At 37.0% G+C, this 18,401-nt stretch overlaps 8 protein-coding genes across 8 annotated transcripts; 5 read left to right on the top strand and 3 right to left on the bottom strand.

Moving 5' to 3' along the window:
• Window positions 1-765: 765 nt before the first annotated feature.
• KQ657_000439 (uncharacterized protein) lies at window positions 766-1,950 on the top strand (the record flags this gene model as incomplete). Its single annotated transcript, XM_043191284.1, has 1 exon — window positions 766-1,950. The coding sequence occupies one exon, from the start codon at window positions 766-768 to the stop codon at window positions 1,948-1,950; it is 1,185 nt and encodes a 394-aa protein (XP_043049296.1).
• Window positions 1,951-2,161: 211 nt separating this feature from the next.
• On the top strand, window positions 2,162-2,675 carry UMP1 (uncharacterized protein; the record flags this gene model as incomplete). Its single annotated transcript, XM_043191283.1, has 2 exons — window positions 2,162-2,164; window positions 2,226-2,675. The coding sequence occupies 2 exons, from the start codon at window positions 2,162-2,164 to the stop codon at window positions 2,673-2,675; spliced, it is 453 nt and encodes a 150-aa protein (XP_043049295.1).
• Window positions 2,676-3,139: 464 nt separating this feature from the next.
• KQ657_000437 (uncharacterized protein) lies at window positions 3,140-5,966 on the top strand (the record flags this gene model as incomplete). The annotated part of the gene is made up of 2 exons (XM_043191282.1): window positions 3,140-3,156; window positions 3,245-5,966. The coding sequence occupies 2 exons, from the start codon at window positions 3,140-3,142 to the stop codon at window positions 5,964-5,966; spliced, it is 2,739 nt and encodes a 912-aa protein (XP_043049294.1).
• A 30-nt stretch (window positions 5,967-5,996) lies between these two features.
• On the bottom strand, window positions 5,997-7,262 carry KQ657_000436 (uncharacterized protein; the record flags this gene model as incomplete). The annotated part of the gene is made up of 1 exon (XM_043191281.1): window positions 5,997-7,262. The coding sequence occupies one exon, from the start codon at window positions 7,260-7,262 to the stop codon at window positions 5,997-5,999; it is 1,266 nt and encodes a 421-aa protein (XP_043049293.1).
• Window positions 7,263-8,470: 1,208 nt separating this feature from the next.
• On the bottom strand, window positions 8,471-10,651 carry VPS5 (sorting nexin 1; the record flags this gene model as incomplete). Its single annotated transcript, XM_043191280.1, has 1 exon — window positions 8,471-10,651. One exon carries the CDS (start codon window positions 10,649-10,651, stop codon window positions 8,471-8,473), a length of 2,181 nt encoding a protein of 726 aa, XP_043049292.1.
• A 349-nt stretch (window positions 10,652-11,000) lies between these two features.
• On the top strand, window positions 11,001-12,569 carry RRP9 (Rrp9p; the record flags this gene model as incomplete). Its single annotated transcript, XM_043191279.1, has 1 exon — window positions 11,001-12,569. One exon carries the CDS (start codon window positions 11,001-11,003, stop codon window positions 12,567-12,569), a length of 1,569 nt encoding a protein of 522 aa, XP_043049291.1.
• Window positions 12,570-13,456: 887 nt separating this feature from the next.
• RPC31 (DNA-directed RNA polymerase III subunit) lies at window positions 13,457-14,092 on the bottom strand (the record flags this gene model as incomplete). The annotated part of the gene is made up of 1 exon (XM_043191278.1): window positions 13,457-14,092. The coding sequence occupies one exon, from the start codon at window positions 14,090-14,092 to the stop codon at window positions 13,457-13,459; it is 636 nt and encodes a 211-aa protein (XP_043049290.1).
• A 711-nt stretch (window positions 14,093-14,803) lies between these two features.
• Window positions 14,804-17,282, top strand: INN1 (Inn1p; the record flags this gene model as incomplete). The annotated part of the gene is made up of 2 exons (XM_043191277.1): window positions 14,804-16,381; window positions 16,665-17,282. The coding sequence occupies 2 exons, from the start codon at window positions 14,804-14,806 to the stop codon at window positions 17,280-17,282; spliced, it is 2,196 nt and encodes a 731-aa protein (XP_043049289.1).
• Between the last annotated feature and the right edge of the window lie 1,119 nt (window positions 17,283-18,401).

Genomic DNA, 18,401 nt, shown 5'->3' with positions numbered 1-18,401 from the left:
AGAAGACGTTCAAGTTATAATAAAATTTCGAAAATTTTTCTAAAAGTTTGAATGGGATGAGCACTAGGCTTTTATGACACAAAATAGTTGATTACATAACATTTTTGAGATTTTCGCTGTTTGCTTATGTCAGCCTTGCGTTTTATTAATTTGTTAGGGCCTACAACTTTAAGTTCAATAATAATACTCTAATAATTAATATAAGATAAGAATAAGCTTATAATATTACACTTAATAGGGATCAGAATAGTACTATTACTTTGAATTAAGATTCTGCGGTATTTAGAACTCATTTTATTGAAGTTTAAAGTATAGTTTGATGAAATCGCTATTCATGGTCTGCTAAAAGTTCTTTATTTGTCCTTTTTCAACCGCTTTTTCACTCAATTGCAACAATAATGTTCCATAAAGTATAAATCGTAAACTAATATGTACATTGTCAGCATAAAATGTACATATATCTATGAATATAAGTCTACCCCATATTTTATGTGCGATGGGCTTCGTGCGGCTCAGGAACTTTCTCAAAATTACCACATCAGGAAAGCTGCTACATAAATCATAGAGAAAATGCGACATTGCTTATCTGGGCAACAAAAGGGTGCCATTTGATACACGACTTGTCATGCTTAAAACAACCCCATCTTATCGTACGGCTCGGGGTTCAGAATACTTATAAAGACAATTTTGACGTGATCTATAAAAAAAGAAGCTACCAAATTTGCAAGCAAAAAGCGAAATCTAAGAACCAATTCCATTCTCAGAATGTCTTTGTTGATTCCATTAGTTGTTGTGGGGACACTTATAAGTGGTGCTGGTAACTCTCTTTTAACTAAGTTTCAAGATAACCAATGTGTGAAGCACTGCTCTAATCCTGATCCTACCAAACATTTGAAGTTTGAACAGCCTGCGTTGCAAACTCTCCAAATGTTTGTTGGAGAACTTGCAGTGTATTTGATATACCATTTGGTGTACAAATCCCTGTTCTCTAATCGGAATGGATATACGGCCGTTCTGGAATCTGGGGAAGAAGTTCAAGATATTCATCCTGGTAGAAACATTGGATTATTTGCAAGTTTAAAATTTGCACTTCCTTCAACATGTGATTTATGTGCTACGACTTTAATGAATTTGGGGTTGATTTATACACCTGTTTCAGTTTATCAAATGACCAGAGGCTCATTGGTTTTGTTTGTGGCCATAATGTCAGTTATTTTCTTAAAAAGACACATCACTAAACTTGAATGGGTTTCATTAGGTTTGGTAACTCTTGGTGTTGCTGTTGTGGGTTACAGTGGTTCTCAGCATTCAGGAAAGAAGACAGAATCTACTACTATTGTTGTCGGTGAAGATAGTGCGGCATTAGTTGTTTTCGGGATCTCTTTGATTGTAATTGCAGAAATATGCCAAGCAGTTCAATTTGTTAGTGAAGAACATATTTTAAAAGAGTATCCTTTAGTTCCCTTACAATTGGTTTACTTTGAAGGGTTCTATGGAGTTACCATATTAACTTTTGTGATGATTGTTTTGACTGTTATTCTTGGAATCACATTACCAACTAAACAATTTGAAAAGTCTCCCTTCAATTTACCTGAAGCTTTATCACAAATGGGGTCTTCTCCAGCCGTTTTATTTTCATCAATTCTTATCATGATTTCAATCGCTTCCTTCAATTATTGCGGTATGACTCTTACGCATCAAATACTGGCTACATCACGATCCACGGTTGATACTTGTAGAACACTAATTGTTTGGGTTCTTGCAATGTTTATGGGATGGGAATCTTTCCATTTCCTTCAGTTCATTGGTTTTGCTATACTTGTATTTGGAACCCTTTGCTTCAATGGGGTTTTGGAACCGGAAAAATGGTCTTATGTTCCTGGCGTACTTAAGGAAACACCTAACGAAAGACTCATTGACACCATAGATGAACAAATAGATAGAATGTAGCGAGAACTATAGAAATTACAAACACATTAGCTACTCCTGATTACACTGCAATCGAAGTTATATTTTGGTAGTAATGAATGCCTCAAGTATGATGAAGAATGGTGGTAGCGCACACAACGTCAACATTCGCCACACGAATACCCAGAAGAAATAAAGTACACTAGTTAATTCTACGAATAGTTACATATAGCCATATATAAGTACCACAATAATGGTAAGTATTAACCGCCACAACGTATTTTACATGATGTATACTAACAATGGGAAACATATAGTCTTTGAGAGTTGTTCCAGAAGATACCAATCGGTCCGTGGTTAACAGTGCTGAACTTGGCACTCCAGCTGAACATACTCCAGCTTTACATGATGTTTTGAAATCAGGAAATGGACCAGTTAATGTGGCAAGTATGATCAACAACAGACACCCTTTAGAATCACGGATTCAAAATTGGGATCGTAACCAACAAGATTTCAAAATGGAAATGTATCGTAGAACATTTGGTGCAGGTGAACCTATTAAGAGATCAATGGAATTAGCTATAGTTGATGCTACTGAATTTCGTCCACTGGTATTAGGAAATGGAACCACTAATTGCATACATAAAGAGATTTTATTAAATAAAGACTCTACTGTTGATTGGGAAGATGTTTATACTGGAGGTTTAGAATCTGGATTTGTACCCAAAGATTTCCATTCAGAAATGGAGAAACGTATGGGGATCTAAGAGCTACATAATGAATTATAATATTGAAAGAAAGAGCACCAAACGATGTAATAATATCTTTATATCATAATACTACAGTCAATTAAATGAGTCTGCCTACTTAAAAACAGAGTCGTCCCCTTACCATAAGTCACGGTAGCGCAGATTTGAAAAAAAATTTTCGACTAATGATCTTAGTATATAGTAATAAAGATTTGCAACATTAAGAAACTACTCATCAACTTGTTTCTTTTTGATCCCAGTTTACAAAGCCGTTTCTTTATTACTACTTTCGTATCAAAGCATCACATCCAGGATAAAAATCTCCAGTTCTTTAACTGAACCATATTTTCCTCCTCATCCTACTTGAAATTATCATTATAGCACTTTTGTTCTCAATTGTTGTGCTAAAAATTATATTCAATCGACTCTATTGGTACCTTTTATTACCAGCTCTATTATCAACATAAGATTCACTCCCGATAATGTCTCAAACATCTTGGTATGTATACTTTTAAAGCCGTGAAAATGACGCGTTCGGCAATCATAAGTTCCATCATTGACCAATCGTACTAACATTAATGTTATAGGTCTAGAAAACCATCTGAAACTCCAATCAATGATCCATTTGCCACCGCTGTGAATATCAAAACTAGCGAACAACAAGGATTACAACATGCTAATGTTCATGCTCCTCGTATGATGTCTTCATCAACTACAGCACCTGCGTCAGCATCAACCGGTGGTGCTCCTGCAATATCTACTTGGATCCCTGTAAACAAAGGTTCCAAACGGTATCAATTGGATTCGGTGTTTAAAGTATGGTTTGATAACCAACAAAAGATCGAGCACCAGGTATTCAATAAAAATGATGATAACTATAAGTTGGATACTCCGGGTCACATTTATCATTTAGAACTCCAAAAGTCGTCGATTCCAAAGTCAGAAATGAACACAAATGATCAAATCACTGATCTTACAGCGGCTATTAAAAACGTCAATGTTTCTGAATTGGTGTCGGTGGTAAATCCTAAAGAGGAGATATTGCCATCTGGATCCACTCCTCCTACCCAGGTACCAGCGGGTGTCCCTTCTGCTACCGAGGGTACTGCGTTTGGTTGTCCAGAAAGCACGCCACCACAACTAGTTCAATCTGATAAAATTGAATGGGTTTATGTCGATCCTTCTGGTAACGAACAAGGTCCATTCATTGGTGATATCATGCAAGAATGGTTAACAGCGGGTTATTTGAATATGGATTTAAAAATTAGACGGAAAGAAGAATCTGCTTATTATTCATTAAGGGAGTATTGTGACAGAGTTAGTAACTATGTTCAACCTTTCAAAATCCCTCTTATTGATTTGAACATTGTTCCACCTCCTCCTAATCTTCCGCCTACAGAATCGCATTATAATATTGGTAAATCAAATGAAAAAATGGCTAAATTGGATAATAGTCAATTACCTCAACAGTTTTCTGCTAATCATACACCGTTGCATGATGTTTTATCACAGCAGCAACCACCACCACAACCACAGCAGCAACCTCAACCGGGCCAACTGTCTCAATTCTTTCTCCCAAACAATGGTGGGGCCTTGGGAGGTTCGAATATGAGGTTAAATGCTTTGAATCCTCAAGGAAACTTGTTTTCTCCTGACTTTATCAATTCTGATCCATTTAATAAGGCCACAATCCCTCAACAACCAGCCACTAGCTTTTCTAACCAATTTGGTTATGATCATATGGGATCTGGATTTGGCGTGAATAACTTATCTCATACAAGTTTATCACATATCAATTCCATGCCTTCACTTTTGCAACAACAAATTCATCAACAACAACCTGTTTTATCAAGAACAAACAGTGGTTGGAGTATGGATCTCAACAATGCTAATGGGACACCTGTTGCTGTCACTTCATCTTTGAATCAAGTTAATCAACCTGCTCCACTTTCTCCATGGTTATCAGGTGTACAAAGTCTGTCTAGAGTGGGTTCACCATTTGTACCTACGCTGGCATTAAGAGATGACCATGTTCTTAATATTCACCAATCTGTTGTTTCAGATATTTTGGGAAATGTTGATGAAAGTACAAATCCCGTTGCACCCCCAATTTCCAATAACCAAACTGCTCCCACACTTCCAAGTCAACCTTCGCAAGTAATTGAGTTGGGACCGCCAGAACCAAGTATTATTGAGAAGATTGTGTCTCCTTCTCAAGTAGATGAACAGGCAGTTAATGAGGCGAAGGCTAATCAAAAAGAGAAGAAAGAAGCGTCTCAAAAAAAACGTTCCAGTTCTATCAATGCCCCAGTTCCTACCGAGAAACTTAATGAGGTACCTTCTTTAACACAAACCAATACTGCTGCTACACTTCCAGAAGATAATGTAGCAGTAATTATAGACAAATCTCAATCTAATGATGCTTTGAAAGCAGCTACTCCAACTCAACCAAAGCTTGCTCCTTGGGCCAAAGTTACTACGAAGGCTTCTGAACCACTTACATTAAAGGAAATTCAAAGGTTGGAGGCCGAAAAACTGGAGAAGCAAAAACAAGAACTCAAAACAGAACAACCAAAGATGTGGCAATTAGAAGAGAAACTTGATGATATTGCATCCAATGTTCCATTGGGATGGGCTACTGCTAATGTTTCCAAACCAACCAAGACTTTAGCTGAAATTCAAAAAGAAGAAGCTGATGCTAAGGCCAAAGCACTTAAAGCATCTGCTGGTACTTCGTCATCGACATCAAGTACACCATTGATGAACAAGACTTCGTTGGCATCAACTCTTGCAGCAGTACCGAAGGATGATGGAGGAGCTTGGACAACTATTTCAAAGAAGCAACCAGTGAAGAAGCCCTCAATGACATCCTTATACAATTCTCAACCAACAACCAAAATCAATCCACAAATGCTTAGATCTGCTAGTGCCAATAAGACCATTACCACCAACAATACGAATACGGTTAGTATTAAGGAAGAGTTTTTAATTTGGGCACGTTCTGCTATGACCAACCTTTATCCTACCGCAAATCGTGATGAGATGTTAGATCTTTTTGTTGCACTTCCCAGCGGATCTGAATCTTCTCAATTGATTGCAGATACTATTTATTCATCATCAGCAACTATGGATGGTAGAAGATATGCCCAAGAGTTTTTGAAGCGTAGACAAAAGGTCGAATCTCAAATTGGCAGTTCAGATGACTACTCTTGGACTGATGCTATTATTCTGAGTGCAGATAAGGTTTCGTCTGTTGATGAAGATGGATGGAGCACTAGTATCAAAAAGAAGGGAGGAAGAAGAAAGTGAATATATATATTTGGGTATATGTATATTTATTTACAGGGCAACTTGATTTAGTATTTCTTCCACAATAGTGATATTATCCTCTGGTATCATTATAATTGCACTTTTAGCCATTGATAAATAGTACATCTCAAAAGGGAAACTTACAGCGATATCACTTGTTTTAACACCATGTAAAATGCTTTGAGCAACACCAGCTACGATCCCACTAGTTTTCAAAGGTAATAGATGGAAATCAAGAGCTATAGGTACAATAACATCTTGCGCTGAACCCATTAAGGTTTTTGATTTGAAACCTAAGTTTGCTCTGATTCTGGAAGACTTTGGAAGAAGTAATGATACTTCTTCTGAAGCTGTACGAGTGATTGCAAAGTACTTGGGTATGCAAGAAGGTCTCAGGGTCATTTTGGCAGTCATTTCTATTACTTCTCCGACATAACCCGTACGAGCACCAGTTAATAAAAGTAAAGTAGACCTATCGACCCATGGTTTAGTGCCAACATTTTTAAAGGTATTGAATGCTTTCACGGATAAGTCATTTGAATCTGACTCATCATTTTCATCAGTGTCATTGACTATTAGATCTAATTCGCCGAATTCCTTGACCGGTGTGTTTACAGGAGATTGGTTGAAGATATATGAGTTGGAAGATCCCGAGAATTCAAAGTTCTTCAGCAGTAATGTAGTGATAACCTTCTTTCTCAGATCATACGGTATCAATACGATATTGGAGAAATGCGTAGATAGGAAATATAACAGTATACCATTGTTGGATAAAGGTTCTGTCAACTCTAGTATCTTGGTGCAATTATCATATGCCCCTTCAGAGTCCAATTGAAGCCTAAGGAATGAAGTGTCCACCAATTCAACTGGCAATGATAGCTGAAGACAGACATTCAAGATTGGCTTGAAATATTGATTCATTATGGTCTCAGAACATATAATGGTACATTCTAAAGGAGTAAATGCTATGTGGAAAAAGTCTGATTCTTCATTATCATTATCATCATTATTATTGGTGGTATCGTCTTTAGTGGTGGGACTGTAATGGTTATCGTTGTCTGAAGCAATCGATCCAGCATACCAGGATTTCAGTTTACTAACCTCTACTGAAGCCCAGCTTGAATCTGTATCGGAAAGAGTAGATTTCTTTTCATCTTCCAGATCACTGCAAGAATCTAATTGAGGCCCTGCTTCATTATATAAAAGTTCTGTAACTGCTGACAGGAAGAGCCAAAATGACTGTCTGGGTACTGATAGTACTCTTAACTTTGTTTTACTTATAGAGACTTCAGACATGGGAAGTCCATAAACTCAATATGCCACAGTAAGGGTGTTTTCGCTAACAGTAAGGGTATAAATTGAAGTCCTTCTCTGGTCTTTGATCTTGTGAAAATTGTTCTCGCAATTAAGAGATAAAGTGACTCACACCCAGACAATGCGAATAGCCAAAACTATAGATTAATGTATATAATCAGTTATTATATATATGATTGTATGTGAGCTTACAAATGCATTTCAACGAGCTGTATTCTTCCATATATATATATATATATATTATAAGTGAAATAATTGAATCACTATAATCGGAATTAAGAAGCTATACATTGCAGCAGCAGAACATTACTCTGCAACCTTTTTGTGTTCACAGGTGCCTGCAAAAAGATTTGACCTTGCTTGAGACATGAACGGAAGGGGCATCCGGGGATAAAACCTATCAATTTGAGGGGTACAAAGACTAAATACGACTTATCCAATGCACAAAAATTCAGGGGTTCTTGAATGGGGAGAGAGTTGTTAGAACATGGTATTTAGGACCAATTGGTTTCAAAATGAGATACAGTATATCATTGGGTGATAATGAAAGGGGGCTCGTATCAATAATTATTATATGTAGATGTTGCAGAGATTATTGCCATATATGTAGAATTTTACTTTAGAAGTTACCACATTTCTGCGCATGGAATTCAATGCACTTTATGCTTTAAATTATTATCTCGAATTCATGCAGCCGTGATACCTTAATTGATGTTGAATTGTCTTTAAGGGATTTCAGGTAAACCTGGTATCCTATTCAAAACAGCTAAACGATCTAAAGCATTGCAGCAGGAATGTTACCCCTTGAGGGATCTTCGGTATATAGCGGTAACCACCGGCAATCGCCCTTATCCCCCTCCCACTGAAATAGAGAATAAGGTAATACGAGTGAACGGACATTCAATACGAGTAAATTACCACTTTTACTTAATGTGGGTTGTACAACCTTAGCATCTTCTTACTAGTCTTTATAACCATACCATGTAACAACTACAAAAATTATCCTTAGCTGCTTCACTCTTTGATTGACTCCAATCCACTTTGATTTCAGTTGGCGTGCTTACCGATACAGTCTTTTTTTTAATGGCATCAACGTACATTTGAAATACCCCAAAACGCACGATAATCACGCTTACATATAAATAGGCTCTGCTATCTCTCACTTCATATAATAATACTAGTAGCTTACTTTATACACTGGCTAATTGATGAGATTCATAAAATGTTTCCCACGTTTCGATTGCTTCCTTCTGAGCCTCAATGCTTGATTCAATAAATATTTCAATAGTATTTCGGAAATCCTCAATCTTATCTATTTCAAATTTGTTCATTTCACTTTTAATGGTTTCTGAGATTTGATGGAATTGGGCCTCTTGTGACTTGACTGAAGATTGTAACTTATCAATTTCAAATTGCAAAATACCAATTTTATCTTGTTGCGTTTTATATTTCCTTTGCAACTTTTCTAATTGGATTTGTTTGTTGGTCAACTCACGTTGACTGTTGTCATATTGAGAATAGATCCGTTGCCTAGTATCAAATGTATATTTGATACTTTCAATGATTCTTAAATATTCTTCAATTGTGAATCCAAGTGTCATTTGATCTTGTACATTGGTCCGATCAAGTGCATCCTTTAACTTAAGTTGAACATCACTGAAATCTCCCAATAATTCTGTTGTAACTTTCAGAACTTCGAATCCAGCCAACTCGTCAATACATATAGCCAATTCATCAATGATAGCAATTAACTCAAGTCTTTGAGTACTTATCAAATCAATTGATTTGTAAAATTGTTTCAAATTGATCTCAAGATCCTCAATATATACCTTCTTCTCCAAGAAGTACTTATCAGGTTCCGTAAATTTATTAGAAATGGAAAAAATGGATGACATGAAACCACCACCTCCAACTCCACTAGCAAACATGGCCGATGCCAGTTCACCACCGCCTTGCAGTTCAGTTCCATTGGAATTTACACTGGCACCATCAGATACTCCAGCACCAGTATTACTCCCGGTAATTCTCTCTCGTTCCTTCATTTCATTAGGGATATCTTCCTTTACCAAAAACATGACAAAATCTGGATCATTAGTAAGATGTGGAAGACTACTAATTTTTGTAAGCATTTTCTCCAAACTTAATCTTCGGTTCTCAACAAAATTCTCATTAAACCGACCAATATATGTTTGCTTCAGGGGAGGTGGAGGTATAATTCGACCTGGATGATTCAATTGTAATTGATGGTAAATCCAACGGAAATCACGATACCTTCTGATTACATTGAAGTAACCACCATTTTCACCATCCTCCGGAGGAGTGGGGAAATGGGTAGATTCCCTATTCTTGTTTTTGGTTTTAACAGTGTAAACAATGTGCGCATTTGTAATATCACCGACTTTAACAGGATCTCCCACTGAGATTTCCAAATGATTATTGTCTTTGGTGTTAACTTCAATTATAGTACTATCTTGGCTAGCAGTGCTGGGCTCTGTTGGCTGCGATGAAGAAGACTTCATAGATGATTGTTTCTCTATGGTATCAGTGGTTATTTCGTACAACGGAGCTTCCACTTCCTTCGCAAGCATTTCAGCAACTGAATCTTCCTTCTCTTTCTTTTGAGCAGTTGCGTTGAAAGTTAATGGACCAAGAGAAGTATCATTAGTACTATTAGTATCTTTAAATTTCGAAGAGGCTTGAATGAGGAAATGTGAATTTACCTTGGAACTGTTTTTTCGACCCCTTTTGGCTTTGAAGGAACTGTTCTTTAATTGAGATGTTTTTTTGGGAGACAAGACATCCTTAGTATTTTCACCTCCTTCATTGTTAAAATCTATGGTAACACCTGGCAATGGACTGGCACGTTCATTGAAAAGCGTGTTAGTCAATTTCTTAGGAGTCACAGCTTCCTCAAAAGTATCTGAACCACCATGTGTCAATTCAGATAAAAGATTTGATTTATGTATAGTCCTTTCTTCATTTTTCAATTGAGTGATTTGCTCCTTTTCGTAGTCATAATTAGTATCCGTACCAAAGCCTTCAATGGCTGTTGTATTCTGTGCTGAACCCAGAACATTGGTATCATCATCACTTCCAACGTTGGCCTCAGCTTCCCTTGTACTACTAGTTTGTTCTTCATTGTCATCATCATCATCATCATCATCATCATCATCATCATTGTTACCTTGATTATGATCATCGTCACCAAGTGTATCGGCAAAAGGTGAATGTATAGCCAACGATTCAAATCCCTGAGTTGTCAGACTTAACCCCATGTCACTATGACGGCCTTGTCCAAACACTGAACTATTGGGGCCCGGCAGGAGCACATCATCCCAAACAGATGCTGTGAGTTCTTCGTCCTGGTCCATCGATAGACTACTTCAATTCTCGGATCAACGGGGTTCTATGAGTTTGATACCCCTTTGTAAGGATTATTTTGTTAGAAGAGAGATATTGTATAATTGGAATCAACCTGCTCGACTTTGAATGGGGTTGGGTTGTCTTTAAACATGTCGCATATTTACGCAATTATTTACGTAAGAATGCGACATTTTATTTTGAGTTGAAAATTTATTTGGAATGCCTTTTGATCATCTCATCGGATCGACTACTGACTACGGCCTATTATTCTTCAAAACCATTGCTTGCAATTATTGATACTGTTTTGTATAGGAGTCATATTGAGATAAAGGCCACAATATAACCCACTTATTAAACATGTCAGGAGACCCTTTCTTATCTGATCCGTCAAAGAAACGGAAGAGAGCTAGTAAAGTTACAAGCACTATTCGGAAATCTAATAAGAGCTCACGAGATACAACACCAGCCATTGAAAATGATGAAGAGATTTCGAGCGAGTCAGAAACAGAAGCTATTGAACAAGAAGATGGGGAGAATGAAGAATTAGACTCAGATGAAGAATTCGCAACGGAGAATGCCGCTGATAAAAGAAGAAGATTAGCCAAACAATATTTAGATAACTTGAAAGCTGATGAATATGATTTTGATGCCAAAGATATGGATGATGATATTATTGGTAGAAGATTACAAATAGATGTAGCTGAAAATCAAGGTCATGTTTATAAGTTTTGGGGTGATAAGATTTCATCTCAATTAGATGATGAACAAGTTAAAGCTCAAACTACAAGAATTGGTTCTAAAAATGTCACCGCTTTAGCTGTGAGGTATCCTAATCTTTACACTGTCTCTAAGGATACGGAATTGATTAAATGGAATGTTGAAAAGAAGAAACCACAAAGAATAAGGCATACAAAGGGAGGAATGAAATATGTTAAATTACATAAAGCTCCTCATTTAAACCACCATTGTGATCAAATTAACTGTGTTGCTGTATCTTCAGATGGGAAATACGTTGTTACTGGAGGAAGTGATTGTAGATTGATTATTTGGTCATCAGAGACACTTTCATGTCTTAAAGTTTTAGAAACAAGAGCTGCTGTTAATTCTATTACATTTAGAAGAGGTTCAGATCAATTATATGCTGCTTGTGCTGACTTGAAGATCCGGACTTTTTCAATTAACCAATTTGCACAATTGGAAGTACTTTATGGTCATCAAGATAATATTAGTGACATATCTGCCTTAACGAGAGAGACTTGTGTTTCTGTTGGGTCTAGAGATAAATCAGCTATGTTTTGGAAGATTTCAGAAGAGTCAAGATTGACCTTCCGTGGTGGTGACTCAACAGAGAAGCGTAAGAATAAAAAGAATAAAAAACTGGACGATAATGATGATCATGATGAACAAAATGAAGACGATTTCTTCTATGAAGGGTCTATTGATGTGGTTTCAATGATTGATGAATCTCATTTTGTTACTGGCTCCGATAATGGTAATGTTTCCCTTTGGTCTCTTGCTAAGAAGAAATCACTTTATGGAAAACGTGTAGCTCATGGATTGGAACCTAAAATAGAGTCTTCTTTAGCAAGTGCCGAAACAAATATCAATGCTGCCTTAGCACAAATCCCCAAACCTCAACCTTATTGGATTACCACCATTCATGCGGTACCATTCTCTGATATCTTCCTTACTGGGTCATATAACGGAGAAGTGAAGATATGGCGTCTTGATGATAACCTCAGATCGTTTGCATGCATTGGACATATTGGTAATGTTAATGGGTGTATTGTTAGCATTGAAAGTGCTGAAGTTGATAAGCGTTTAGTGTGTTATGTGTTAGTGTCCAAGGAACATAAGTTAGGAAGATGGCTTGGTAAAATTGAAGGTGCTAGAAACGCTCTAGTACAATTTGCATTTGATATATGATCAATACGTATATCTTACATAGGTAATAATAAATATCGTTAGTACTAAATTAGCAGTAATAGCAGTACTAATAACTGTCATATGCTTGATGATAGGTTCCACGGGTAAATATTTATCCGTCTTTTAGCTGCGAAAAAAGGTTGAAAAATAATATAATGTTGTATATTTTTGCCTAATTAACTTATCTGGGGCCACTCACAAATCGAAATCTGCTATACAGATCTATTCCGTGCGTCGTTAACATGAAGAGCATTTAAATGGGTGCAAAAGTTTTTTTTTCTCATTGTTTTCTTTTACTTTTCTTCTTCATCAATAAACGCTTACTGATGCCAACAATTAAAGTTACCAATGGCTAAATCAAACATCTTTGTTTCTGTTACAAAGAAAGCAAAAGCTGCATTGGCTATTCCAAGGTGTATGGGCGGTAAACGATATTATACCAATGCTGAACTTTTTCCATTCTGAAACATCGGAGAGAAAAAGACAAGCGTTCCTAAAGTTAATAAGCATACAAAACCTCATTATACTTATCTCATTCATGGGAAGGGGGGGGAGGGGCACCATTACGATGCTTCAGAAACTCAAGAAGCACGTAATTGTTCCTAATTCCAGATCTATAGATGCCGATCTTAACAATACATCACCATTGGCAACTACAACAATAGACCTGGGATCAAAAGAAGCCGTAAAGAAGTTACCATTGCCTAAACTAATAAAGAAGAAGGCAAAGGACTAAATACCAGCTCGCAATTGAGCTCTTTACAATAGACTAGTATATACGATAATTACCCAATAAACAATCACATTATTAAAAATATCTGTAATTAGTACATCAATGCTGATGATGGTAAGTGATTGTCTTATTCTAGTATACATTCTATTCGAGATTAGAATTGAGGTTCATCGTCATCATCATCATCAAACTCTTCTCCACCATCATCGAAATACTTTTCTGCATTATAATCATCATCATCATCTTCTTCAAATTCATCATCTTCATCTTCATCTTCATTTTCTTCTTCGTTGGTGACTTCTGTTGTACCATTGTCAATATCATCAGCAATGTCCTTCAAATGTTGTAATATCAGTGAATCTTCACCATTCCCATTCATATGCAACTCCTTCAATCCTCCGTCTGCTTTAAACCGTGAAAGCTTCAATTGTTTCTTCTCTCGTTTGGATACACCCATCACTGAATATAACTCTTCTGGGAAAAATGCCAAATGATACGGATGTTCTTCAATAGTACGTCCAATTTTAGTCGATTTATTATATTTGTCACTGTATCTTTGGATCCCATCTCCCAACACGTTGGAATCATCATTTTGATCTAACATGCCAGTATAAAAGGGACTTTCTTTCATAACTGATCGTAATGATATATATTGGGTGGCTGAATCTGTCTCATCATTAGTCAATGGTGTAGCAACGGGAAGTTCAAGATGGGGCTTTTCTGGTGCCATGGGTGGAAGTATTTCTCCATCGGGAACTAGCCCATTATTGCCTCGTCTTCTCCATGACATATTTCTCTGTGTGTATGCTCCTTGTTGTTACTTAGTTATGCGATAATGGTATATAACATCTCATCGAAAAGTTTAAGACGTAACAAATAAATCGATCACGTGATTAATTTATGATTATTCACGTGACGTTTGTACAAAGTCTATTTATTGATAGATAATTACAATTACAATGTACACCCAACCATTTCCACATAAACAACACCGACTGTTCTTGGCTGTGTGTAACAGTATCAAGGTTTAGGAAAAACATGCTTTATAAGTGCATTCTGTCCACCATAAAATGCAGTAGTCAACACTGGAATAAACATTAGTCAATGACTACAGTATTAACATCATGAATACTTCATTAACATCATGTATTTTATTAGCGTAAGGATTGCCACTTCAGCCACCTCGGAAACGACGTAAGTTGATCAGCGTTTGATTGTCCCTTGCCGCAAATCGTTTCCCGAAATAAATGACATAGTGGCCGAGAATATGCGACACATAATTCCATATTCGTCATAAATGATAATACTTATTTACAGTACCAGCCACTCTCTGCTGATCATAATTACACAGACTTAGATTCAAAAACAGGGGCTTTTTATAAAAGGACCATTAAAGTATTCTTATATATTAGATCATTGAAGTTTTAGCACTATTTACATCATCTTGACGGTGTGTTAGTCAAGAATATTTTTGATACCACAATAAAACTTCTGCAAAAACATGGAGGAAGACATTAGAGGTCCTGATTCAGCAGATGGATCACTTGTGATATATGTTGTTAACGCTAGAAACCTTCCCAATCGTCGTAAATTCGAGAAGCAAGACCCGTATGTTACTTTAAGAATGGGTACTGTAGCTCAAAGGACTTCAAGTATCTATAGGGGGGGACAAACTCCAGAATGGAAGGAGAGGATAGAATTTAAGCTACACAGAGAACGTAGACCAATTATGAAGTTAGATGTGTTGGATGAAACAAAAGGTGATCCAACCCTTATAGGTAGTTGTGAAATAGATTGCGCTGCAGTATTCCAACTGGCAAAGAATTATGACTTTGATAAAAGGGTTTACATTCATGATAAGAATTATGAGCTTCAATGTAATGGCCAAGTTCATGGTAGTATATGTCTTGAAATGACTTTTACACCAGCAGTACCAGTATTACCTCCAAAGATAAAAAGTGAGAGTGCAATCCATAGCCAAAAGTTGATCTCTGAAGAGTTCCCTCGAAATCGTTATCAAGAATCAAATATGTTTCAATCCATAAGCTCTGATCCGCAAGTGTCCATAGATGAAAGTACTTTTCAATCAGGAATATCATCCCCTAGCGGAAGTCGATCTTATAGTAATCATGGCAATAGTGTTGGTAGTAGACCTTCATTATTAGGAGAATCAGGTCCTACTAACTCCACTTCAACAGCAAATACTTCAAGTTCTTCTGTTAAAATTCAAGCTTCAAGTCCATTTGACGATACTCCAAAGGAGAAAGGTATACTTAAAAAGGCTAAGAAAGTAATGGGGTTTTTCACTACTCCTCCTCAACATGACAAAACCGGAAACGGTACTTCTGTATGGGCAGATGCTAATTCTTCACCACCAAAATCAAAATTCAGTTTAGCAAATTTAAAGAGAAATTCAAGTCCTGTTCGTGAAGAAACATCTTCTTCACCATTCATTCCTAATTATGATTTTCGTCAATCAACTCCACCTCCATCAAGACTTACATTTCCACAACAAAGTTCACAAAGTCCTGAATTTTCACCATTCCCTGAGTCCAATGCTGGGTTTGCAGTTTCAGGAGCACATTCTAATTATACTTCCAATTACAACTTTGATTCTTCACTTAATAGTCAAAGTCTAAATCAAAGTCTAAGCCATAGTCAATATTCTACAGTATCTTCAAGCCCTAAAAGGAAACCTTTAAGGAAACCTCCACCAGATTTCTATGAACCTATTCCAGATGATTCTGCTCCGTTTTCTGCTGATAGTATTGGGTTGAATACGAGCAAACCACTTCCTGTTCCTTCATCAGGAGCAAGACTTCGAGACCCTGATGAATTAGAAGCAGCACCTCAACCCACAAGTCAAATGAACCGTGATTGGCGAATGAAAGCAGGGTTAGCTACGAACCAAGATTTATCGGTGGATTATAGAACTGCACAAACAGGGTACACTGGAAAGGGCAAGTTCTCGCCCAATGTATTTGAAAGATTAGGACAAGAATATGAGGAGATGAATGAAAAAGGACCTCCAGTTCCAGCTAAGATACCTCTTGGAATGACTAAAAAGGAGTACTATGCTGTTAGTCCGCAGAACTTTATGAACGATCTTAATGGGAGAAGGTTTCAGTAATATAGAATAAACATATATTTAAAGGTATACATATATATAAGTTTATTACAGATAACATCAAAAAAAATTAATAGAGATAAACATATAGTAAAATACAACAGCAGTTAATAGTACAAGAAGTAAAATCAAAAAAAGGCAAACGATGATAGTTGAAATGAGCGGAAAAGACAATTTTAAATGAATGGACGAGATCTTTTTATCGATTTCTAGTAGTTAACTGGTATGGTGATAGTTGGCTGCTTATAACAAGGCCATAGCTGCAAGACCTAGCATACCTAAGGATACACCATTAGCGATGGCACCACCAGTAGCAGTTGACGCAGCAGTGGTTGCACCAGAGCTCGAGGCACTCATAGCTTCAGTTGAAGTTGCAGAAGGGGAAGAAGTCATTTCTTCAGACACTGAAATGGTAGTAGAATTCAAGTATGCTGTACTAGAAAATGAAGAAGCAGTGGTGGTGTTAAGGAAAGCTGAAGTTGAAGTTGTTGTTGCTCTTGTTGTTGAGTTAGCAGTAAAAGCGGCAGCCTTAAGTAACTTAGTTTCAGCAGCTGCAGCAGAAAGAGCAGACGCAACGGAGGCTAATGAAACAGAAGCAGCAGATGCTGATAATGCTGAAGCCACAGATACAGAAGCTACAGAAGCTGATGCAGAAGCAGCTGAAGCGGCAGAAACTGAAGAAGCTGAAGCAGCTGAAACTGAAGAAGCTGAAACTGAAGCAACAGATGCCTTAGAAGCTGAAGCAGCAGAAACTGAAACCACTGAAGCCTCGGAAGCCACAGAGGCTGCGGAAACTGAAGAAACTGATGCAACTGATGCCACTGATGCTGCAGAAATGGAAGAAGATTCTTGAGGGCTTAAAAGGGTAGTGGTAATGGTGATGGTGGAAATATAAGAAGTAGTCACATCAGCAGCTACGGCAGTAGCCAAAGCAATGAGAACAGGCACTGAAAGGATTTGCATTTCGTCTGTTGATAATTGAAGAATATTTTTATATCAAAAAAGAATTGGGTAGGGTATTAACGAATAAAAGGATTGAATGAATGAATGAATAACGTTATAAAATGAATGTGGAGGCAGGAGTTGTTATGAAAATTTCTTTGAACACTAAAGAATTGCCATTAAAGTCTACAAAATTATTTCAACGAGATAAGCTCATCCTTTTATTTGGATTCGAATGAATGAAACCCTCCCCACTCCATTTTCCTAGTCACCCGAGTTCTAGCAAAAGCCGCATCTGGTTGTTGATACTGATGTATTTCCTAACAATAGGCATCAATAAGGTTTTTGAACCCTACATTGTAACACAAACAATCAACGGTTACACAAACCAACTTTGAACTGATGAACGAGCGGATCATCAAATGATTGGTGTAGGAAGGGAAAATCTGACACTTAGTTAGTGTTTGATGTGAATATTTAAAGTCTTGGAACATATTCTAAAACAAATCCATCATACTTGGTTTAGCCAATCATTGCCTTCACAGATATATCCAAAGTTACGGGGGTTAAATCTAGTTGCTGAATGTCATTGTTGTTTTTGTTGGATGGTGTTTATTCTCAATGTCTTTCATTTAACCTCCGCTTTGTATTGTAGACATGGGCTTAGGTATTGGTGGTGTTTGTTTGTTCGGTGAGCTGACCTTCAATACAATAGTCCTTTCATGTTCCGGCTCACCAATGGAGACGATATTGGTCCTGCATCTTTCCTATGACCAATACGTAGACTAAGTGGCCTAAAACGGAAAAATATCAACAGAATTTGGAAAGGAACTGCATAATTATCATAGACATGCAGGCGATACTTGTTGAACTTAGAAACATGGTTAGGCTTAGGCAAACTTCAGAACAGACTATATGGTCTGTCATTTTAGCCCTTAGTGCTTCACACGGCATTGGTCGATGCTTGGCTGGGTAATAAGTGCATAAAATATGGACCAATGAGTATAGAGCTCATCGTTTACGAAGTACA

This window comes from Scheffersomyces spartinae (assembly GCF_019049425.1).
Source record: "Scheffersomyces spartinae strain ARV_011 chromosome Unknown scaffold_10, whole genome shotgun sequence".
Lineage (NCBI taxonomy): Eukaryota > Fungi > Ascomycota > Pichiomycetes > Serinales > Debaryomycetaceae > Lizanozyma > Lizanozyma spartinae.
Note: the sequence above shows the minus strand (reverse complement) of the source record. Positions and strands in the feature narration are given on the sequence as shown.